Source organism: Ursus maritimus, unplaced genomic scaffold, assembly GCF_017311325.1.
Source record: "Ursus maritimus isolate PB19 unplaced genomic scaffold, ASM1731132v1 scaffold_26, whole genome shotgun sequence".
Classification (NCBI taxonomy): domain Eukaryota; kingdom Metazoa; phylum Chordata; class Mammalia; order Carnivora; family Ursidae; genus Ursus; species Ursus maritimus.
The window spans coordinates 24,183,855-24,208,365 of NW_024425119.1; the positions used below are offsets into that span (position 1 = coordinate 24,183,855).

A 24,511-nucleotide genomic window follows, 5' to 3' on the forward strand; every position below is an offset into this window, starting at 1 on the left:
TGCTCGATAGAATACGGTTTTGGCTTAGGTGAGGTGTAACTTGTTTGAACTTTGGCTTATTTTTCTTCATGCAGTAACATTTGTTGGGGGTGTCTGCTGTGTAGGCATTGGTCTAAAAAGAAGGAATCATATACCAGGAGGCGGAGATCTCTAGAGATCCTGATGGGCATGTGCCCTCATCACATCTGACAGTAATGAATACTTCCGATTAAAAAGTTTAACCTACACAAATATTTTTAAAGCCCATTTACCTTTCAAAGTATTTCATTTACAGTGAATTATTTGCTTTGGTGTCTCTACTCTAAGGTAAATTTAAGAGCAAACTCTTGCCTCTCATCCCCAGTGGGGATGCATAGTATTTGTTAGTCTCTTGGCCTTTGTAGGGAATAATTCCACGGAAAGTCAGAATTTGCCTTACTGTGGTTTTCAGCTTTCCTCATAAGTTTCTCCATTGCTCCCATATTGCACTCAGTGAGAATAAAAACCCTGAGATATATACCACATTCATCACATTAGAAAGTTTAAGGAAAGGGCTTAAAAGGAAAGGAAGAATATTTCCTTTCCTTAATGTCATTCATAAAACTCATCGTATGAATCTGTAATAATTAAGAGTCCTGTCAAGAATTTCAATAACAGTTTTCATATGTTAACTTACTCTAAGGAATTTAAAATGCAGGTGTATTTGGATTTTAAAATCTATTTTTAACCTTGGCTTAATGGAAGGGAAAATTGGTTGGTTATTTATTTTAAAACAGAGTATACCCTGAAATGCACAAGTAGATATATGACATGTAGCAAGTAAGGAACAGATATTATCATCCATAATTTATAAGTAGAAAAACTAAGTAAGACATGATGATTTGGCTACAAGATTTGATCATGGTTATAGGAGAAACCATAAATGAGGAAGGTTTGGCGTTTGGATTTTGGATAGACCCTAAAAAATTCAAGAAGCTAAAAGTGCTGTTTTCCCATATAGGTATATTGACATTTGAGAAAGTTAACCTTAAATTATGTTTTTAGGAATACATTACATAGTAATACATTATTTTTCATATTGGGACTTTGATATACTTCTGAAATCTAATGTACCTCTGGTACCACTGGGAAATAATTTTTATTATAGCAACTGTCACAGGTTTGTTAGAAACTGAGGAGTGGTAATTATATGGCCTAACTCAGTCTCCACTGAGTATATATAATAAATAATGGTTGGAAAATTATCTTATAGGTACATGAAGTTCTCCTAGTAAGTATAAAAATGCATATAACTGGATTAATTTGGCAAAAGAAATTACTTTTAATAAATGTATGAAAATAAGAGGGATTATTTGAGAATTTGGTGACCCATTTCCTGAAAGAATCTTAGAATGAAGGATAAGAAAGCTTAAGATCGGACAGAATCATTAGGAGAAATGTATTTTCACCTCCACTACTAGCCTGATACTAAGCCACACATGCCAAGGCCAAGAAAGGGCTTGTTCAACGAGGAAGTTATCCCTGGATCTTCTTTCTCTTTTTAAAATAAAGAGGGGAAGTGGTGGGTCCTGATATTTTTCAATCCTATAGTGTGAATATATTCAACCAGAAAGTTAGTCTCTGGAAACTTTTAAGATATCAATCATCATTTGGTTTTATTTCTTATGGTAGAAATACTAGTGCACAGAATTTGGGGGTAATCAAATAAACAGAAAGCCGTTTATTCTCTTTAAGTACCGTGTATGTCCAAGGGACTCCTACGTGTATCCCTGGACATATGATGGGTACCCGAGCAGTGCTGAATCGAACTCTGTCTATTCCATACTTCCCATTTTCAGAGCTTCTGTTTGAACTTACAAAAGCCCATTTTTTAAATAAATAAAAAATATTTTATTTATTTATTTGACAGAGAGATAGAGTGCGCATGCAAGCAGGGGGAGTGGCAGGCAGTGGGAGAGGGAGAAGCAGGCTCCTCGCTGAGCAGGCAGCCCAGTGCGGGGCTCGATCCCAGCACCCTGGGATCATAACCTGAGCCGAAGGCAGACACTTAACGGACTGAGCCAACCAGGCGCCCTGCGAAAATCCATTTTTTAAACTATGGTTTGAGAAGTGACATATAGTTGTGTTTTGCAATACTGACAGACTTAAGTTTATTGATAACATTTTAAAGAACTATTAGAGAATAATAAGGAATGTATTATTACACCATTTTGGGCTCCGGGGTTCCAGAAATATCCAAGATATACTAACTTAGCATTATTGAGATGTTTTATTTCCTGTTATAAAATGACTACAGGATTTAAAAAAAAAAAAAAAGGTAAAAGAGGTCATTTGACTTATTTCACATATCCCTAAGTAGAATAAACCAGGACAATTAGGATTGGCTTGGCTGAATGCCCATGTCTTCCTTCTACAAAGAAACAATGGCATAAATGTCCCAATTTAGTCTAAGAGTTTCATAGTTTGCCAATATGATACCCACTTTGAATTTGTTCTGAGGAGGTGGCTGTTTTCTAGTCTTTTTCTTGCCTTTAGCCTTGTCTGTGACATTGGTACTAGGGGCATCCTTTAACCTGGGTCCACTTGCTGGTGTTCCCTCCCACCCTGAAGAGTTAGCATCAGCATTAAAGGATTCACACGAGATTCTGTGAAGAGCTCAGTATGCATATTTCCATGTGGCTGTAGGACAGGAATGGAATCTAGTCATTAAACTTTGATTAGATATCATTGCACTGCAAACTAGAGAAATGCTGATCAGAACGGGCCCATCAGAGTCTAGAGCTGGATGGGACCTCACGATGTCGTATTTTAATTCTAGCTATTTCTTGCTGTGAATATCCAAGTCCAGGCTTATGACAACGAGTTCATAAGCTGAAGGTGAACTTTTTTTTAAAAAAGTGGATGTTGGTAACAGTATTTATAACGTAAGCTGTGTAAAAGCCTATTTCAGAGGCATATCCTCTTTGAGAGTGTTTCGATGCTACCTCACATCTCAGTGTATTGAGATAAAACTTGGCAGGAGTGACTGTCAGATGCCTGAGCGAGGCAGCTCAGTGGATCACCCTGGTTAATTTTAAAACTCCTATGTGTACATCTACGTGTATGGCAATAACGAAAATGCATTTTCCTTTCGGTCTTAGTCTGCCCCAGCGGGTTCTGCTCAGGTGTCTCCTCCTGGCTTGCAGACAGCTGCTCTCCCACCGCGTGCTGCCACGGGCTTCCTTCTGTGCCTGCGCTAGGAGAGAGAGCAGGCTCTCTCCTCCTCTTGTAAGACCACCAGTCCCTTCTGACTTCACTTAACCTTAATCATTCCCGAAAAGCCCTATCTCCAAATTCAGTCACCTTGGGGGTTAGGGCTTAAACATAGGAATTTGGGGAGGACACAGTTCCGTCCATAGCAGTGTCAGTGAGGGATGGAAGTTGGTACAACCCCCTCAGTGTTTCTTAACCCCGTTTTCCAGCTGATTCCTGAAGGCCCTGCGGCTTCCACTGGAACAGCTGAAGTCTGAATGTTTCTTTTCTTTCTTTTTTTAAAGATTTTATTTATTTATTTATGAGAGAGAGAAAGCGAAAGATGGAGCATGAGTGGAGGGGGAAGGGCAGAGGAAAAGGGAGAAGCAGACTCCCCGCTGAGCAGGGAGCTCGAGGAGCCCCAGGACCCTGGGATCATGACCTGAGCTGAAGGCAGACGCTTCACCAACTGAGCCACCCAGGCTGCCAGTCTGGATGTTTCTGATGAGAAGTCGGAGCCGGTGAACTGATACTCAGTGGCGCAGCGGGGTGGCCGAGCTCTGTGCTCGTGCCAGTAGTGAGATGTATGGAGATGCATGGAGGAGGTGGTTTTTACTGCGTTTACAGATTGCTGCTTCTGTCAAATTTCTGTAAAAATAAAGTGTAGTCGATTCAGCTAGTGACTATAGTTCTTAGGCTAGCTTGGGCATTTCTTTTGCTACCTTATTAGCTCTTTAAGGTAGCTGTTAGTAAATTTCTGCCTTTCTTTTCTGTTCTGGGAGTGACTCGCTGTCAGGATCCAGTGAAATGACACCTTGGCCTCTGAGGCAAGGAAATGAAGGTGGCGGCTGGGCGGTGGCCCCTGGCCTCTGACGGGCAGTGAACTCATGCTTGGTGTTCTGGAGCTCAAGGGAAGTCACCTCTCGGGTCTTTATCCTATGCAGCTGTTGTTTTCATTGTTGACGATGGTTCTGAAAACGACCAGATGACCAGTGGTTGTTCTATGGAATGGGTCAGAATAAAACTCTGGAGGCGTTCCCACCTGGGTCTCATGATGTAAGAGCCTAGGAGCCTGTGCCTCCTTGGGAGACCCCCTTCGGCACGCCTTCTCAGAGGATCCTGTCTGTCCAGCTTAGACATCCCGAACAGGGTTCTGCTTTCCTTTAGCAAGTGCCACGCAGCCCAGACCATCCCGAGGGAAAGATGAGAAGACACTAACTAGAATGGTTGATCCGGTCCGAGGCCCAGAAGGAGGGGCGCGCACAGGGCATGGCCCTTGTTCCAGGGACACCCTGCGATATCTCTGGGTTGATCTCTGAGCGTATTTAAAGTGGACCCTCCAGAGCCACGTCCCCTGCCTGACAGCCACGAGTGTGTTTGAGTGCTGTGTGTCCTGGGTGCCAGCAAAGGCCAGTCAGTGCCCGGACGCCGGAGAGCGGAGGGTTTGTTCACAGACAGCATTCTCAGATGCTGCTGGAGAAGTTCGCTCAGGGCCTGCTTCTGCTGTGGCAGAAACGAGCCACGTCCGCCCCGGCTGGGAGAGGCTGCGAGAAGCAGCGAGGATGCTGTTTGCGTGGCAACCCACTCAACTGTTGTTTGGAAAGTGTTTGATTCAGCGTTCATTGTAACGAGCCGTTAAAAAACCCTTCAAGATAGGTTATTACCAAGGAAGGCCTCTCTTGTGTGGAACATAATGACAGGTGACGAGAGAGAGGGGGACTTGCTAATGTGTTAACTAGACCCTGACTGGGGAGAGAATTTTGGCTTTATTACTAGGGGGAAAAGTGTAACCCTTGCCAGCCTCCTTCTAAAGTATCAGGTGTGGCACACGCATCGGGCCATTAGGCTCCGGCTGAGTCTCCTCTCACATTTAGCTGTGCCAGGAACGCTGCGAAGGAAGGAGGCCTTTTCCAAGATAAGGGAAATAGCATTTCGGGGTTCCTCATTTCTGCTGGAGGGCGGAGTGTGCCGCCCACTTAGGGAGAACGCAGGACGACCACCCCTGCCTCGGGGAAGGGGGGAGCGAGCGAGCAAACCGGGTCTCCGTAAGGTGAAGACATTATAATCAAGGAAAAATAATTCCTCCAGGACCGCATATAGATGAGAGACAGAACCCAGCTATTTCAGGGCACATGTTACATGTTCAGTAGGGCGATGCATTTCTGTCATGCGATCAGCCCGTCAGAGTTTGAAACAGAAGGATCAAACCCACGCAGGTTGGCTTCGTCTCATAATCTTCTCGTGAACGAGTAGTTTGGGATGCCTATTAAAGCGTTTCGATCTGAGTTAAGGGCTCTGAGAGCAAACAGAATTTTTAAAATGAACATAGGGTGACCGTGCTATTGTGTTATAGAGCCCTCAATAAATAATTCGCATTCAGTCACCGAAGCTAGTGCGTCACAAATTTTTCCACCTCCAGACCTCCCTGAGGCCTCGCTCCCCTTCTCCCTGTCCTCGCACACATCACAAAAAGCTCAGTGTCCAGCTAACCCATGTTGCCATGGAAGGGAACAGGAGAAATGCTAGAGAGGCTGCAGGCTGCTTGGGGACACTGACCTCTTCATTTTGAAAAGGACAAAACACTTTTCAAAGGAGAAGTAATATTACTATATACTACTTCGTGTTACATTATAGCCTGTTTTTTTTTTTCTTTTAAAAAGTGCTCTCAATTAGAAAAGCCACTTGATAATATTTTTTAAAGGTTGAACAGAATGGTTCTCTCATTTACACTCTTGTTACCGTGTTATATAATTGAATTTATACTGATTTACTGTATAATTTCTATATGCTGTACTATTTCATAAATTTTTATTTTTTGTACTATTTCAGATATATGAACCCAGGTTATTCATGTAGAATTATGTCTGCAATCATTTATAAAGTGGAACCTAATTTGAGAGCCTACTTAATTATGCCTACATAATAAGATCCAGCCTATAACTGTACGACAGGAGGAGGCAAAAATCCGCATTTACAAGATTCCTTTCCCTTCCGAGGACTTGAAAAATCCCAAAGTGAAACAAATGAAGTATAGGTTGTTTATTTTTCCCACAAATATGTAGCAGTTCTATCCCACCTGTTGATTCATGGGAAATGCTAGAACACAATCTTTGTGTCTTTTACATTCTTTGAAAATGGATAATTTTGAGAACGTAGGTATTTATTGAATTCGTTGGCTATTAGTTTCTGATAACTCACCATGAGAGTGAGTTAGGTGGTTGGTAAGAACGGAAACAGAAGCCTATATGAGAAAGTGTAAAGTTTTCACATATTTTTTAAAAAACTTACTTTGAGAGAGGGGGTGGGGAGGGGCAGAGGGAGAGAGAGAATCTGAAGCAGACTCCCCACTGAGCACAGAGCCCGCCTCGGGGCTCCATCCCACCACCCCAAGATTGTGACCTGAGCCGACATCTCGACCTGAGCCGAAACTAAGAGTTAGATGCTTAACCAGCTGAGCCACCCAGGCGCCCCTAGAGTTTCCACATCTTTGCCTGTCTCCGTTGGTCTTTCCATATGCCAGGTACAGTGCCCCCAGGAGCTCAGTGTCTGGGAGAGGACACACAGACAACCAGCTACAACACAGTTTAAAAAACCGGGTACTGAGGTGGTGCCCTGAAGAAGACAGCACAGGGGAGCCGTGATTAACCCCATTCAGGGAGGATCAGAAAGGGCAAGGTGAGGGGGGTCTGAAACTGCAGGATGGGCATCAGCTTTGGAATGGAACAAATGTGAGTAGGATCCTAGCTCTAGCAATTTGTAGCCGTTTCCAAAAATCTTGGGTTTTGCTCCTTATTGTCATTTTTGTGTGGGTTTGAATAAGTACAAGCAGCTTTAGGCAATTCTATGATTATTTTTAAATTATGAAAACTTTCAAGTATATAATCGCATGTAGAGAATAAGAAGACAGCCACCTACTTACACCCAGGTTTGTCGTTTTAATGTTTTGTCATAAGTGTTTTAGGTTTTTTTAAGAAAGAAAACATTACAATACCTGTTTCTTTCTTAGTCCTATTCACCTACCCCACCCCCCCCTTCTCCTGTTAGCCACTCTCCTGAATTTGGCATTTATCATGCTTATGCATGTTTTCATACTTTCTTATATGTATATAACCATAACCAATAATGAATTGTGCTTTATGTTTCAAATTTTATATAAATGGTAGCATAACTTCATTTCTGCTCAACAATGTTTTTGAGATCATTTATAATAGTACACAGATACCATTCATTCACTTTTGTTATACTGTATTGCCTTATAGGAATATACAATTTACTTATTCTCCTGTAGATGAAAACTTCGGTTATTTTCAAAACTAATTTTTTTTTTTTTTTTTGCAATTACAAAGTGTTGCCACGGGGTTTCTTTCCCATGGCTCCCCACGCACCTATCTCAAAGATTCTTTAGGGCACGTTCCTAGGAATTGAATGATTGGATCATAAGATATAGGCATCTTTGGCTTGCTAGCTAGTGTCAAATCAGGACCACAAAGCCACAGTGGTATGAATTTATACTCCCACCAGCAGTAAATCAGAATTCCCACCAATCTACAACTTGTCCACATTAGTTACTGTCAGGCAATTTAAATTTTTGCCCATCTTATTTGTGTACAATATCATGTTTTAATTTATGTGTTTCTGATTCCTACAGGAGTTGAACGTATTTTAATGTTTATTGGCCCATTTTATTTGTTTTCTAACATTTATTTACTGCACAAATATTTTCTACGAGCTGTTTGTCTCTTACTTATTGATTTATAGGATTTCTTATCTTTGTTATTTAACCTTTGTGATTTTAGCTACTGCAAATATCTCCTCTTAGTGGGTACCATGCCCTTTATCCTTGCTCATGGTGCCTTTGTTGTGAATAAAATTTAATTTTAACATATTTATATCTAACAATCTTTTTTTATGATAGGTGCTTTGATCTATTTTAAAGAAATCTCTCTCTACTCCAAGTCATAAAGATACTTTTCTAGATTTCGTTCCCAAAATGTTGAAGTTTTGCTTTTGTATTTTTTTATTTTATTTTTTTTAATTTATTCTACACAGATAGAGACAGCCAGCGAGAGAGGGAACACAAGCAGGGGGAGTGGGAGAGGAAGAAGCAGGCTCCCAGCGGAGGAGCCTGATGTGGGGCTCGATCCCAGAACGCCAGGATCACGCCCTGAGCCGAAGGCAGACGCTTAACCGCTGTGCCACCCAGGCGCCCCTGCTTTTGTATTTTTATCTTTAATCTATGTGTTCTAACTTTTTGCATATGATGTGAGGTAGTGTCTCATTTTTCTCATACAAATTATTGTTTTAAAACTATTTAACGAATAATTGGTCCTTTCTATACTGAACTGCTACGTCCATTTATCATCTGTCAGCTTTCCATATTAGATTCGAGGATTGTGTCTGTGTTTCATAATTTTATTTGTCATTCACTGTGCTGACACCACAGTGTTTAAATGAACAGCACGGCAACGCTCCTGTGATGAGGACGGTAGCATAAACAGCTCGCCTCCACCCCTCCCCACGCCTATCTTATTCTTCTTCCAAATGGCCTTGGTGAGACTTAGCCATGTTCTCTTCCATACATATTTTAAAATTGGCTTTTGAGGTCTCAAGAAAAGTACTTCTGGTATGTTCATTTGATTTGTACTTTATATACATGAGCAAAAATCTCTCTCCATTTACCTGATGCTCTGAAGTTTAGCTACAAGGTGTCCAAATGGAGATTTTCTTTCTATTTTTCCTACTGGGGACTTGTTATGTTTCCTGTATCTAAGATTTTTGTGTTTTCATCAATTCTGAAAAAATGTCACAGTATTTCAAATATTTGAAAAAAACCAAAACATTTTTTTTTTCCAAATACCGTCTCTTTCTTCAGTCTCTCTGTCTGAAACTAGTATTGGAGATATGTTTGGACTCCTTATTTCATCTTCCCTGTTTCTCACCTTCTCCGCTGTGTGTCATATCTCTCTCTCCGTTCTGTCGTTTGGATTCTTTCCTCAGCTCTATCTTCTAGTTCACTGTTCCCCTTTTCAGTTGAGTTTTTTTTTTTTTTAAGATTTTATTTATTCATTCCAGAAAGAGAGAGAGAGCACAAGCAGGGGGAGTGGCAGGCAGAGGGAGAAGCAGGCTCCCCGATGAGCAGGAAGCCCGATGTGGGGCTCCATCCCAGGGGCCTGGGATCATGACCTGAGCCAAAGGCAGAGGCTTAACCGACTGAGCTACCCAGGCGCCCCAGCCACCCAGGTGCCCCCTTTTCAGTTGAGTTTAACCTGTCTCTTACATAGAGTTTTTCATTCCAATGTTTTTTTTGTTTTGTTTTGTTTTTGTTTTTGTTTTCATTTCTAGAACTTCTGTTTTGTTTTTACTGATGTTTTCTTTCTAAATATATCCCTGGTGTTTTTTTAAAGTGCCCTGTTTTTTATTCATGTTTTCCTTTCTTTTTTTTTTTAAAAGGTTTTATTTATTTATTTGTCAGAGAGAGAGCGAGAGCGAGCACAACCAGGGAGAGCGGCAGGCAGAGGGAGACGCAGGCTCCCTGCTGAGCAGGGAGCCCAATGCGGGGCTCGATCCCAGGACCCTGGGATCATGACCTGAGCCAAAGGCAGACGCTTCACTGACTGAGCCACCCAGGCACCCCTTATTCATATTTTCTATTTCTTCTTTCCTGGCTTCAATTATTTTCAGTGTACTTTTTGTATAGGCTCTATTCTTTAGTTCCATTATTTGAAATTCACAAGCTTTAATTCTTAGAGAATGTATGTGTATGTCTGGGTGTGCGCACAGACACTTCATGCACACATGTGCTGGCCTTTGCTAATGAATTGATTATTTATGTGTTTGCTGTAATTGGTTCGTGAGTTCATTTTCCAAGAGGCTTTCTTTATATGTAATAATTTGATGTGGCCTCCTTGAGGCGGTAACCCTTCCAAATAGTTTGTCTTGCCAGGTGTCTCAGTGATATCATGAGCCTAGGGCTACTTTTTTTTTTATTAACCTATTTATTATGGAAAATTTCAAGTATACAAAAAAAGTAGATCAAATCGTATATGTACACCTATGCTCCCATCACCCAGCTTCAATAATTATAAACTCATGACTGATCTTGCTTCATTCGTGTGCTCCTATACTCCACATCCATATACCGTGTATTGGTTTATTTTGAAGTAAATCCCAGATATTATATCATTTCATCCATAAATACTTCACTATGTAAGTCAAAAGATGAAGACTAAAAAATAATCAAAATACTAATCATCCCTAACAAGTTAACAATTTCTTAATAGGATCAAATCAGTGTTCGAATATCCGTGATTAACTCATGAATATTTCTTCACAGTTTGTCAGAGTCAAGATCCTAATAAGATCTATACACTGCAATGAGTTCATATATTTCTTATGTTTCCTTTACTCAAAGATTTACCCTTTCTCTCTCCTTTCTATCAAAGTGCTCTCTCTCTTCCTCCCTCCCTCACCCCCCTTCCCTTCCTCTTTCTTTCCCCTTCACAATTTTTTGTTGAAAAAAATCAAGGTTTCGTTTTTTTTTTTCAGGACTGCTTTCTCAAAACCACCTCCAACCCCCGCCCCCCATCAGCTCAGACAGAACAATTGTCTCGATGACGTCCAGTGCTAGTAGGTTCATTATTTTCTAGTCGTGTAAGGGTGTAGCCATTTGAGGGGCCTAGCTTTATGCCATGGTCTTAGCTCCATCCCTTAGCCTATAGAAGATCAGAGCATTTTAAAGTACTTTATAGCAAGAAGGGTTTCATAAAAGTTAGTCCTTCCCATTATGCAGAAATAAGACCTCTGGATGTTTTAAAACATCTTCTTTGGATCAACTTGCACGTTTCTTTACCTCTCTGAGTCAATTTTCTGTAAGATGGAGTAATATTTTTTACTTACGGCATTGTTTCAGGGAATAAATGAACTTAGTATATATAAAGTGGGTAATGCACAAAAGGTACCCTTTCTGGATAGAGGAAACTCTTGAGCAGGGTTTGAAGAATGAATAATACTGGATTTGAAATAGTGGAAAGGGGAGTACTATACCACGAGTATAAAAAAGCAACCTTATTGCTTCACAATTCTGTTGTTGTGCTCATTCCGTTTTTTGAGGATGTAATTGCAAAAATTCCCAGTTGTTACTATCAAATATGCATCTTAACATATACACACAAATCTGCTATAATACTAAAATAAGACCCAAACCAAAGGGATTCTACTTGAATGTCTTGATATGCATGATAAGTCATGCATTAGGACAGTTGTTGGATTTTTCTTCTGTTTTCGGAGTTGATATAATGCTCGGTTATGAGATTCATTGGTTTAAAATGAGCTATTTGCAATAATCTTTAGGCAAGGTTTTTGGAACTTGTGAATTGTAGCGACTTCGTGCTGGCACATCTCTCAAAGATCTCCCTAGCTTTCCAGCCTTACTTTGGCAGGGACATCAAGAAAAGCACACTAGATCCATAGGATTTGGGGGATTCATGCTCCCTTCATCCAGCTGCTGGTCGCAAATTCCAACTTCTTTTTGTCAGTTCCATCAGGGTAGTTTTCTATTATCTTATAAAACAACAAATGAGATACAAGCGAACATCTGCAAAGCACAATGTGTGCTGAGAAATAAGGCAGTCACTTGACAAGCACATTTCCTTCCCACTCTTGCTGTGCTGGTACAACAGATCTGGCTAAACCACACAGTGATGAAATTACAATGCAACATTGGCTAGGAAAATTTAAAATGTATGTAATACAAAGATATACAAAGATATATAATACATGTAAATAACATTCTATATATTTCTGGTTATCGGATACTTTGAAATCATGATAAAAGCCAACACTTTGAAGTAGAAAGGATGTATTTTACCACAGAAAAGATTTCAGCCTGGTATGGAAGTGCTCCTTAATACTCCCTCCTTCTTTTTCTTCTTCTTCTTCTTTTTTAAATAAAGATTTATTTATTTATTTATTTATTTATTTATTTATTTATTTGAGAGAGAGAGCGAGAGAGAGAGAGCACAGGGGAAAGGGGCAAAGGAAGAGAGGCAGGCTCCAGGCAGGGCTTGACCTCAGGTCCCCACGACCCTGAGATCATGACCTGAGCTGAAATCAAGAGTTGGACACAAGCAACTGAGCCACCCAGGTGCCTCAATACTCCCTACTTCTTTACCAACCAATCAGAGCTTTGATCTCAACAGAACAGGTGACTCCATCTCATTGTTGATGATTACGTGAGCAAGAGTTTCCTTGGAATTGCCTCATTACTTCTTAGAAATCTTGTGTTTACAATGTATTTTCCAAAGAAATCTAGATTGAGCCGAGCTCTAGGTGATGATAGGCCTGCTTTGTTCTTCAGCTTAATTCATTACCACGTAAATTATTTATTTTGCATACCACATATGAAAAGTCCATACATTTACGGTAATGGGACCTGTCAGGTATCAACTCCTTAGTCAAAAGGACAATCATAATAATAAAGGGGAGAAGAAGACTGAGAGGATATTATAGTCTAAACTCAGGTGTGACCGAGCAAGTATCATTTCTCTTTAGACTCTGGAAAGAAATAATTTTCTGTGATAAGATTGGTTATCTAGAATTGCCTTTTCACGGAGAGATTTTGACCTAGATCTCTACCAGATTCTTTTAAAAATAATCTCTTGGCTTGTCTCAAAAAGCAAATATTACAAATTGTCCCCCCAGCCCCCACAAGAGGCTGGGGAAATATATAGATGAGATGTATGCTCTAATCCCAGCTCTTCCCAGGCCAAGCGGAATTTAGTTCTTGAATGAAGAGAATTTTTCTGCACTAATGCTGTCTGTTGGCAATTTTTACTCTAAGGAAAAAACTAAAGTAAAAAGTGTAAAACAGTGAAGCTCCGGGGCTGTAGATTCCTAAGGCTAATGAAAAGGCACTGAATCTCTTCCTGACAATTTGATAAGCCAAATAAAACTCTCTTTAGCAAAAGTTTGCTAGACATAAGAAGTTGTTGCTAGCTATAGTTTTGTTTATAGTAGAAAAGAAGCTACTACTTTGCAAAATGTTGTGGGTTTTTTTTTCAAATTCGTAATGAATGATCTGGGCTTTAATGCTTGTACATTAATATTCGTAGTGTTTAGAGACAGATAGTTACAGTGTTGTCTTGCATGTTGATGTGCAATTCTGTCATAAGCTCTTCAGTTGATTGTGAATCTTTATATGCCTATTGCTTTTGGAATTTCCCATTAATAGCCATGCACTACGTTTGGCTAAAACAATTATAATTAAAAAAAAAACTTGTGTTAATCTTGGATCTGCTTTGGACAGAAAATATTTTTAGCTGAACAGCATTTTTTTTTTCACAAATTAAATACTTGTCTTTGTAAAACCATAACAGCGTCATCAGAGAAACATATACAGTTCGCATGGTTACCAAGGTTGACATTTCCTGGGGAGTAGAGGATAAATAGGTTTGGAGCGAAAAGGAAAAGCAGCAGAAAAAGAATTGTATAACTCTTAGGTGTTTGCAAACTATTTATATCAACAATATTGGGAAGATTTTTGAAAAGTGGGCCCTTGCTGTGAAAGCAAAAGTAGCCCAAGTCACTGAAGGAATGGATTCATTTATTCATTTGACATATGTGCTGGGTACCGTATGACATCCTTTACATTTACTGTCGCCTATAGGCCTTAGAGCCATTTTGGAAGTAGGCACTGTTGGTCATCTCACAGATGATGGAACTGAGGCTTGAAGAGGCTAACTTGTCCAAGACAAAAAGCTAGACTGTGGTGGAGATGGGTTTTGAACCCAAGTCTTTCAGATCCCGGAGCTAAGATATATTGCCTCCGTCTCTATCTTTGGGCATGCGGCCCATTTTGCTGTAAAACTTTATATAGTTACCCTCTGTTGCCCCTTCTCTGGAGGCATGTGTATGTTATCTTTTATGGAACCTGTTAGGTCTTCGATAACTTATAGTGCAGACGTATTGTTGAAATAACAGAAGCAGCAAGGCTCTCATAAGAAACAACTGTGAGTCCACCATCTTTTTAAAGGGGTTGCTGGGCGTTACCGGTTCAGTCTTTAAGGGGGGAAACATCTCACCTTGAGGATTGATTGTTTGTTTTTTGCTAATTACTATATGTCATGCTTGTGGGGAAAAGGAAGCAATGAGGTAAAGTCCTATGCTCTCCATGGCTCTTCTCAACAACTGACATATATCTACGTCTACCAGTTTGTTTCTTTACGGTCTGCCTGTCCACTTTAAAGCATTGGCTCTATCAAGGCAGTGATTTTTGTCTCTTCTCTTTACTGAGGTATTTCCAGACCCTCAAAGAGTAACTGGCACGTGGAAGGTACAAAATGAATATTTGTTAAATGAACAGAATGAGCTTATTTCTAAGATGTGATAGAGGGCTACATTTATATGTATTATTCATTTCAGCTCAAATTTAAGACTAAGTTATACTGGCACAGGTTGGGGTCATATGAGATGGAAAAAAAATAAAACCTGCTACAGTAGCAGGCATGTTATTTATGATCCTTAACACAAATTATAAAGTATTATTTTCTCTCTGTTACACGTGAAGAGGCTGCGTCTTCACAACTACATCGCCTTCCCCCAGACTGCTGGTCATTTGCGTCTCAAAGACTGTTCCAGATACTATGCCTCGGGAGGGGTGCTTGGCGCCTTTCAGCATAGGAGAGGAGCAGATGCCGAAATGTTCTCCAAATTTCTGCAGTTCTCATTTCACTCAGTGCTTTCCAGATTCCTCCATGGAGGCGGCCAGGCTGTGTGATGGTTAAGAGCCAGGTTCTGGACTCTTGGGACAGATCTCGGCTCTGTATTTGCTCTGTGACCTTGAGCATAAACCCCTTCTGAGGTGTAGTTTCCTCATCTATGAAATGGGGCTAATAATAGTGACTACTTCATAGGATTTTCATGAAGACCAAATGGGATAATTTACCTAGAGTGCTCAATTTTAATGCTTGGCACATAAAATTGCTCAAAATTGGCCTTAAAATGTCTAAACATCTAGACTTGATAGTTTTTCTTCTGTAAATATAAAGATTAAGGCAAATATCCACTGGTATCCACTAATACAAAGTAGACTGTGTGGTATTGGCCATCAAGGCAGTATACGTGTTACCAATTTTAAGCATGGTTAACTTGGTAATACATTTGTGAGCCCTTAAATATGCTCTAAATTTGGTCTACTCTAATAAACGTGTAAGTGACTTGCAGTAATAATTATTATAATAATTACTCCCAGTTTTCTCCAGCTATTTCTTAGGCATTATTGTAGGCTCCTTATTTACATTATCATTATTCTTTGAATTAACCACCAAAAGACGGCACTATTGTCTCTGTTTTATAGATAAGGAAACTGAGGCTAAGAAGAATTAAATAACTTTGTCCAAGATCACTTAGTTAGAAAAATAATAGAGTCAAGCACCAACTCTAGCCCACAGGTTTTCCCCTGTGCAGCACTTCATTCTACTTACAGTTTCCTACTTGATTGTAACAGAACTAAATAACAGTTACCACTTTTTGAATGAACTGTTAATTAATATTTCATACTTTCGAGAGTTATTTTCACCTTTCTTACTTCAACTGATTGGGAGTTTTTTGGAGTCCTTTTATCTTGCTCTTATCCAAAAATGATATCTAAAATAATAACTATTAATAATAATAATAACTGTGAGGAGGGAATAACCTCATAATTCTACCATATTTAAGTCCATTTAACACCAAAAACTTTATTGTCTTTAAAAAATAATACACAGGAGGGAAAAAAACCCACAATTGATTCAATGTCCCTTACATTTAGGAAGGACGAAGGGTTTTGATGAGTGAACAGCAAGGAGGGGTTTGTATGAGCTGCTGTTGGCTGCTCATTTTCCCTCCCGGCCTACACTGGTCAAACGACATGACCCACGGCAATTAATTTTCCTATGCCTCAGTTCTTCAGCAAAGTAGGGATTAAACTGTGAATTTCCAAAGGGCAAAGAGGATATCTTATTTTTCTTTCTAGTGCCAGTATCTACCTCAATAAAGATTGTTGAGCTAAATTCAGTGGGAAGTAATACCGAGATGAGGGTGACCATTAATAACAAGATCTGAAAGATTACATTGTACTAGTTCTTACTCCATTTCTACAAATTAGGAGATGAATATTAGGATTTCTCTCGGGATCTCTCCTTTGCATCTTTATATTTGATTCCGCAGGCTGGCTTCAGGGATTCCAAACAACTAGGAAACAGTAATGTGCCAAACTTTCCTCTTTAGTTAGAAACTAATCCCACTTGGTTACGAGATGCTTCTTTAAGAGAAGGGACTCAAAGGAGGCAGAGAATGGGGTAGAAGGGGAGGGGTGTGCTCCGGGCTTGTGACAGAGGACTGTGCACGTCTCTTCCCAACTCCGTGCTCAGTGACTTCACGTTGATGGCAATGAAGGATTTCTCCCTCCAGTTTTAAGGGTTCCTAGAGTAGGAAAGACTAAATTTCTTTATAAGGAAACTATTGTTATTATATCTCATTATTACTTACAATAAACAAATCTTTTATAGGAAACTCTGCTCGCCAGCATATCGCTCCCGATCCTAGTCTTTCAGATTAGGAGAGAGAGCTCTTTGAAGGCCCATGCCAAGTGTCGGCACGTAGAAGACTATGTTTTCAGCTTAGACTCCTGGTGCTCAAAGTGTTGTTTTAGGACTAGCAACATTACCCAGTGATTTGTTAAAAATGCACATTTTTGGTCTCCACCCCAGACCAACTGGATCAGAAATTCTGGGGATGCCAGTTTTAACCAAGTCCTCCAAGTAATTCGGAACCACTGCCTTTGACTTTGTCTTACCGTAAGGCCATGGCGATGAGAATCTGGTAAAAATGCTTAAGTTATGCCAAAATATTCTCTCCCGTCCTGCTGATGAAATGTTATTTTATATATTATTTATATATTATTTAAATCTCTGATACATGATGTGTTCATCAACAGTTCTCCGGAGTGAGACTGCATTCGGTCGACTGATCACAATGTTTATCATTTGTTGAAAACGCTAATATTCTACCTTGAATCCTATTAAGTATATGAAAATCCACAGAAATTCTCTTAAGAAACTTCCAAATACTTACAGTTCTGCTACATCTCTCATTGATCAATTGTCTGTGCAAACATGAGAAGAGAGTTCATCTTGTTATTGTATTGACTGACTATAAAGGTGAAAGTTGATTAACTTACAGAAATAGAGTCACGTTTCAGGTACACAAATGAAAGGGTTGGGGTGGAAGGAGGAGAGAGTCTTTGAAAGGCATTTGACAGGGGAAGGTTGTATTCCCCAGGTAGTCCTGTCAAGCAGCTCTGTCGACAACAAAAAGAAGAAAACAAATAAATTGGAGGTTGTGTGAATGTCGCAAGACCAGAATATAAATCCGTATGACATGGAGAGAAGTAAATATCAGTAATTCGCATCCTCACAAAATGTTTTAGGCTGGTATCTTCTAGCTATGCCAGAATGAAAAGGAAAACAAAATAATACATAGGTCACTCTCCCAGACACTGGTCCGGCATTCACCTTTTATTCATAATGCCAACCCTTAAAAAGCACCACCGCAGGCACAATAGGAAGACAATGTGTGACAAGACTCAAGACTCCTACGTCTGGAAATGGATCTAACACTCAGAGAACATTTCATCCCTGTCTAACTTTCTAACTCACAAGAGAGAATGCAGCGTTCACTCTGAGCAAAGACTGTCTTTAGACAGAAGGTGGGATGTAGGACTTAGGTTTTCTTTTGATGCTAAACAAACTGTAGAAACATGCATCTAAAAATTGATTGAAGATGATAGTAGTCGTCTTTTTTCCCATTTAAAAAAAATCATTCCAAGCTTGTGTTATCCGTCTGTACATGAACTAAATCTTCCCAAGCTCTTAAAGCCCACCTGTGCTTTCCCCAGCGCCACCTTGTTCTTGTCTGGCTTTGTGCTCAGTGACACCACCTGTCCGCCCCAGGTCTGGGTGTCTGGTCCAATGAGGGCCTTCTTGAAAACCTTACATAACTGCTTTTTTTTTTTTCCCCTGTTCCATGGGCCTCACCTCACCACACCAAATCTAATGGAGGCTCTGGCCCAGAATCCAGGAATGTTGTTCCAGATAGACCTGGCGGGTCTCACTGCTCATTAACATGAGCTCCACCTCCCTGCCTGGGAAGTCAGAACACCCTGTCTTCCTGGAGTGTCCGTGGCCTGCCAGCTCAGGAAACAGGACCCTTCATCTGGCCTGAGAAACCTGGTTTCCTCCCCATGGCCATAAGGCCTTCAGTTTTAAGTTTCAATAAATACTACTCTTCTGAAAGGTGCTAAACACCAATAAACTGTCTGATAAAGAAGTATTATTTTAACATGTAAATCTGTAGGGGAGAAAAAGAAATCCCCCCTCCTGGAGGCTCCCGAGCCCTAGCAAAATGCTAAGAAATGAAAGTGTTGAATGTATTCAGGCTTTATAGTAAAGACCCTGTACAAGAACCTAAAAGGAGAATCCCCAAATCCAAAAGGATAATCAGTTTCATAGTATTTAGACATGATGTACCACCAAAATTATAAGTATGTCTGAGATGCTTTCTGTTCAAAAGAGCCAAAAGTTTTTCATAACTGGGCAACCTCCTTGGCTCTTTCCTGTTTTCACTAGACTCTCTCTGGATAGTCTAGCATTTCGGATGGTTTCAAGGACTTCGCGTATGCTGGTGACTAACCAGTGCTTATCTCCAGCTCAGGCCTCCTTCCTGAGCCCCAGGCCCATGCGGCTGAGCTTCGAATCCCCGTGGCAGCATCATTTTCTACTCCCACTCTGCTCTTCCTCGTGTGTCTCCCTAAATGCCAGCACCATCCACCTGGCAGCTCAAGTCAGGCCACTGAGCACCTTGCTGACCCCTCCCGCCCCCTCCAGCCCCTGCAGCCTTCACCTCCGGTCAGTTGATCGGTTTCAGAGCCTAAGGATTCTGTTTCCCTCACGTCGCATCAACACACCCACTGTTTCTCCCCACTGTGAGCTGAGCTCAGGCACTCACCATTTCTCCACAGATGCACCCGGGCCTGGGCCTCTCAGCTGGTCTTCCCTTCCCAATCCATTCTTCACAGCCAGAAGGACCGTTCTGAAAGGCAGTGTAGAGCGTACCATTCCGCTGCATCAGACGCCCTAGATGGACACAAAAGCCATTTGTGACTTACCTCCCGCCCATCTCAGTAAACCCATCTTTCACCGTTTCTTCTCTCATCCTCTGCACTGGGGCTATGGGAGTCCGCGAATGTTTACTCTACATTTCTCTATGCTTTTGTACCTACTAATACGTCCTCTAGTCTTCCTCACATCCCTCTCCTAACTAAGTTCTGCTTATCCTTCAAAATCCATCTCCCTTCAGGAAGTGTCCCCAAGTTGCCTTTGGGTTGGTCAGCCCTCCTGTGTATTATGGCAGCGAGGTCCTGGTACTCACATGGTATTCTAACTTCATTGTCCTCTTTCCCCCACTACACCGAGAGAGAGCTCCTTGAAGGCCGAGGCTCTGTCTTTTCACCTCTCAATTCCCAGAGCCATGCACAGGGTCTGGCTAGTGTATGTCCTCAAAACAGTTCTGTCATTTGACTAAGAGAAATGCCCTAGAATGAAGTCATGGGTTCCTGTGCACCTTCTTGCTGGAAACTGGCCTAAATTAAGGCTATAAAGAAGTAGAACTTTACTACCAAAGTGGGAACATTGTTCAAGGAAGGCACAGAATCAGATTTTAAGATGTGGGTCCATTAGGCCTGATTACTGGAATGTGTCTCTCATGAAGACCAAGAGGAGAGGCTGGGCAAGTGCCAACTTCACCACAGCCTCTAGGGACAAAGACAGTTACACGGGAGAGAGCTGGACCCTGGGCACCTGCAGACAGACACGAACACGGGCACAAGGCACATGGTTAGGGATTTAACACTCTGCACAAAAGCAAGGTGAGAACCCTCCATCTGGTTTGTTGCCAATAAACAACAACAAAAAAGGAGGTCTTTCTTCCATTGTTTCAGTTCTCTAAATTCTTAATGTGAAAATACATAGTCAGCCCCCACAGACCTGCTCAAACTTATACCTCAATTAGGTAATTTTTAGAAATGTATTTTGAGAAAGAAATCCATCCCTGACTTGGGAACGTCAGCCAGGTTGTGGGCTCCACACGGAACTTCAGGATCTTTACTTCTGCATCCGCCAGTGCTTTGCCGGGGGTCCTACCTGCTTTGTTTTCCACCCAGCTCTCTCCAATCCCTGCCATGCTCATGTATTTTAATACTGTATCTCTCCCCTGGGAATGTTACTATTAAGTTATCAGCCAGTCCTAATGATGGAAAAGCCTATACTAAAAAGCAGGCTTGGCTTTTGGCTTCACGGCCCAGTAGAAACCTGAACAACTCTCAACTTGGGAACCCAGGAGGGCACAAGCAACTTATTGATTATGTCCAGGGGAGAAAAGGATAGAAGCATTACCTTAAAATGCTCTGTTGGCATTGTAAGTAAACAGCTCTCCTACCCTGTGGTGTAAAGCTAGCCCTAGGGGTAGAAATTATCACCAAAGCAGTCTTTTAATGCACTCAGCTACACTTCCGACATCCTCTCTAGGAAACTTGTGCTTATCAGAAAATGCAATTCTGTTGCTTTTGGTTTCTGTCCTAAAGTAGAACTTAGCAACATTTGAACCGTTCCAAAACTAAGTGTGGATAGATATATTTTGATTAGAAATTCTAAATCACATTTACAAAACTCCCGTGCACTAAAAAAATCTGTTTTGACAAAGCAGTTGAGTATCTTTTCTCTCAAAGTGGTCATTCCCCCTCCCAGCCTCCTTCTTCCCTTTGGGGACACTCAAACATGGGGGGATCACTTCCTGTCTTCCTGGCCAGTGTCCTCCCATCAGGCATGCAGTAGCCACGAAGTGCAGATTTTGCTGGGCTACACCTTTCCTCTCCGCCTCTTCCTCTGACTTTGCCTGCATCATCTCAGCTCTGGCCCACCTGATACGTTCATTTTGCCTAGATGAGTAAAATACTACCCCAGCGTTCTCACCGCCAGTCTGTCCGACACCACTGCTCATCTTCCTGAAACAGGTCTTGAATCATGTCATTTGTCTGGTCAAAAAATTTCAAGGGAGTCCCATTACTTCCTAAATCAATCCTATATCCCTAGGTTGTTACCTTACGGTTCTGCTGTCTATGTTGTTATTTCAACTACAGGTATATATTTGCTACTCTCCCCCCACCATTTGCACCAGCCTCCCTCTCTGCGATTGCTTGTGCTGTAGCACCCAACTCCCTCATGTGAGTGCCGATTTCATTCTTTACTAGCTTTGTGCTTCTGTTTCCTCATTTCTAATATGAGGATCATAATAGTGCCTACTTCCCAGGGTTTTGTGTTGATTGCCTGAGGAAATCCATACAAAGCCCTTAGAAGACCGCCGCACAAACTCAGTAGTCAGTAAACGTTCGAGATCACTATCATTATCATCATCCCTTTCAAGGACCATTTCAAATCTACCTCTTTAGTGAAGTCTTTATAAAGTGCCCAGCTCATTGTTGTTTTTTCCCTTTTTTGTGCTTCTCTGAAGAGCATTCGACATATAATGCCCTGCCTTAGAATAGTGCCCGCACTTGCCTTGGCCTCGACTGGACTCTAACCTTGCTGAGGTGGAGGAAATTTTATCCCTCATTGTGTACTCGAAAGGGACCTCATACAGCACCTGGCACATCAAAAGGACTTAATAAATACGGCTCCATTGAAAGAAATTGATTTTACTATTTTAAAAACTCTGTTCCTCAAGCCGAGAAAGAAATAACACATACAGATAAGTAAATGAAATGAGCACCTCGATAACAAGGCTATTACTGGTGAAAGACGCTGAGATTGATGTCATTAGAATGCACGACTGGCCCTGATAACACCCTTTCGTCCATGTCCTCCGTTGCAGGTCTGCTTAGTGGCCTATCTTGGTTTGTTTATGCTTTGTGTCTCATATCAAGTTGACGAACGGACATGTATCCAGTTTGCTATGAAAGTAAGTTGTCATTTTTCTTTCTCTTTTATCATCACATAGAAAAAAAAGCCACGAGTACAAAATAAAAGAATGCTTTTTAAGGGGTTGCATATCAGATAATTCTAGAAATTGCATTTTTAGGCAGGCCACAAAAATGTTTTAGGAGGGCATTCATCCAGACCCCAAAGGTAATGCTGATTTTTTTAAAGTCCTAATTTCCAGGCACTAGGTTGGCACAGAGCATATGAAATCTGTCCTTCAGTGCCCTTACAAGGAATATTGAAAATTCATCAGTTCAGCAAAACACTTAGCCAGGGAAAAGGTGTCTCTATTAGTGCCCACTTCCATATCTTGGGGGTTTTTAGAATATTTTAATAGGCAAGCAGTCTATTTCCTTTTGTAGGTGGGATCACTGAGACAGAAAAAGTACATTGGGTGCATCCAAATGTTCTGTGCAAAGAGTCTGAGGATAAGGGGGAGGGCTGGGACACGCATGGTTTAACAAGTGTGTGTGCCTTTTCCATGCCTGTATTTTTTTTTCCTCCGTTAAAGATGGTGCATTTGGTTGGAACCAATTCACATACACAGCATTTTCACTGCACAGTAGAATCTACTCCAGAGGGAAACATAGACACACCCTTTTAGAGTTTAGGGAGATAAACACCCAACTCAGCAATCAGAGCCAGTAGAAATCAAATTCCTACATTTTCTTTCAACTACTTGTAGCAGAGAACAGAACGGTTTCTGTAATGTTAGTTTGTTGGGTTTTTTTTTTTTTTTTGGTCCATTCAAACTGTTTACTTTTCTTTTGTAACAAAACACATAACAACTGGACACGTCTTTGTTCAAAAAGAGAGCATAGCTCATAAGGGTAAGTTCACTCTATTATTTAGAAACGAAGATGCAGAAAAGATATTTTGTAATCTAGTATAATTGAAGCAGTTGACATAAAAAATGCTTATATGTGTGTATATTTAAATCATGTTGTAAAAGAGTAATTAATGGAATAAAAATGTTCACCTTATATTAACTAGCCAAAAAAAGCTGGCTACATAAAATGTACAATGTGATAACACAGAAATTAAAAAAAAAAAAACACCTCTCAGTGCATAGAAAAAAATAGTTATCTGTGAGTGGTGGGAAGACAACTGCATTTTGTAGTCTTTTTCTCTAATTTTGAAATGTTCTCCAATAGATATAACTTTCCTAGTTAAAACATAAGGGATTCTATTTTTAAAAATTTATAGAATTTCATGGATATGTCTACATTTGGACATTTTACTTTTTCTGAGGGTGTTCCTTAAAAGAAGGCCAGATAGAGCAGACACCAGTCCATGTTTACTTTTTTTGTAGAGGTCTGATTAAACACAGCAAGGCTTAGTGATGATTTAAAAAAAAAGGAAAAAGGAAAAAAGAAAAAAAAAAGTCAGAAAGCCTAGTAAGAAATGCCCTGTTAAATTACAGGAACCTCTTTCACTAGGGTATAAAGTGATCTCTGCTAGGTTCCTCAGCTTATGTGAAATGCTCCATTTCCCCTCCAGATGACCCAGCAGAGACACCAGCATCAGCTTCACGGAGACCCCGAAGCCATCTCAACACCTGCACTTAAAATAAGGAGCAAGGACAAAAATAAAATAAAACAAGTCAGTGCCAATGTCAGGCAGGTTGAGAATTCCCCACTAGGAAGATCTCATTAGCTACCTTTTTTTTTCACCTGTGACAGACATTGACAAATACGGAGGCACTTTTCTCTTCTCCTGAATGTGACCTTTAGTGATGCTTGCTGCCAGCTCTCTAAGGTCCCCGCTCTATTATCTTCAGGTCTAAAATGAGCTTCAGTCAATCTCCGGGGTTTCCCAAGGCACAACAAGTTACAGCCGACTTGCCTTGTGCCCCCACACCGTTTTTGTTTTGGGGGGGGCATTGGGGAGGCACGAAATGCATCTTCATACGGTGCTTCTCACTAGCATAACGGCGTTTTAGTGCCTGCGTGTTGATACCCTGGCCTAAGATTTGTTGAAGATTTTTGGAGACCCCCATGGCCCGGGCAGCCCCCCGGGGGAACACCGCGGCTCTCTGTAGCCTGAGCACGCGCGCGCACACACCGCTCCTTCTTCTTCGAGACAATAGCCACGGGCCTGGTCTTTCATCTCACGCCGCTACAGTCCGCCCTGGCCGCTCGCGGCGGGCTCTGCCACTACGCCGGCGAGTTCCTTCTGTCTCCCCGGGGCGCTGCCCGCGGCCTTGGCGGACCCCTGGGCCTGGGACTGGGCCT

General features: G+C 41.1%; 1 protein-coding gene across 2 annotated transcripts in view; it reads left to right on the forward strand.

Annotated features, from left to right (window-relative positions):
- SSPN (sarcospan) overlaps window positions 1-24,511 on the forward strand; it is a 108,590-nt gene that overhangs the window by 79,923 nt on the left and 4,156 nt on the right. For both annotated transcript variants that reach the window (XM_008693144.2, XM_040642266.1), the window contains one exon: window positions 22,171-22,257. In XM_008693144.2, the coding sequence (XP_008691366.1) occupies window positions 22,201-22,257 (57 nt within the window). In that variant the 5' untranslated portion in view covers window positions 22,171-22,200. The remainder of the gene's footprint in view (window positions 1-22,170; window positions 22,258-24,511) is intronic.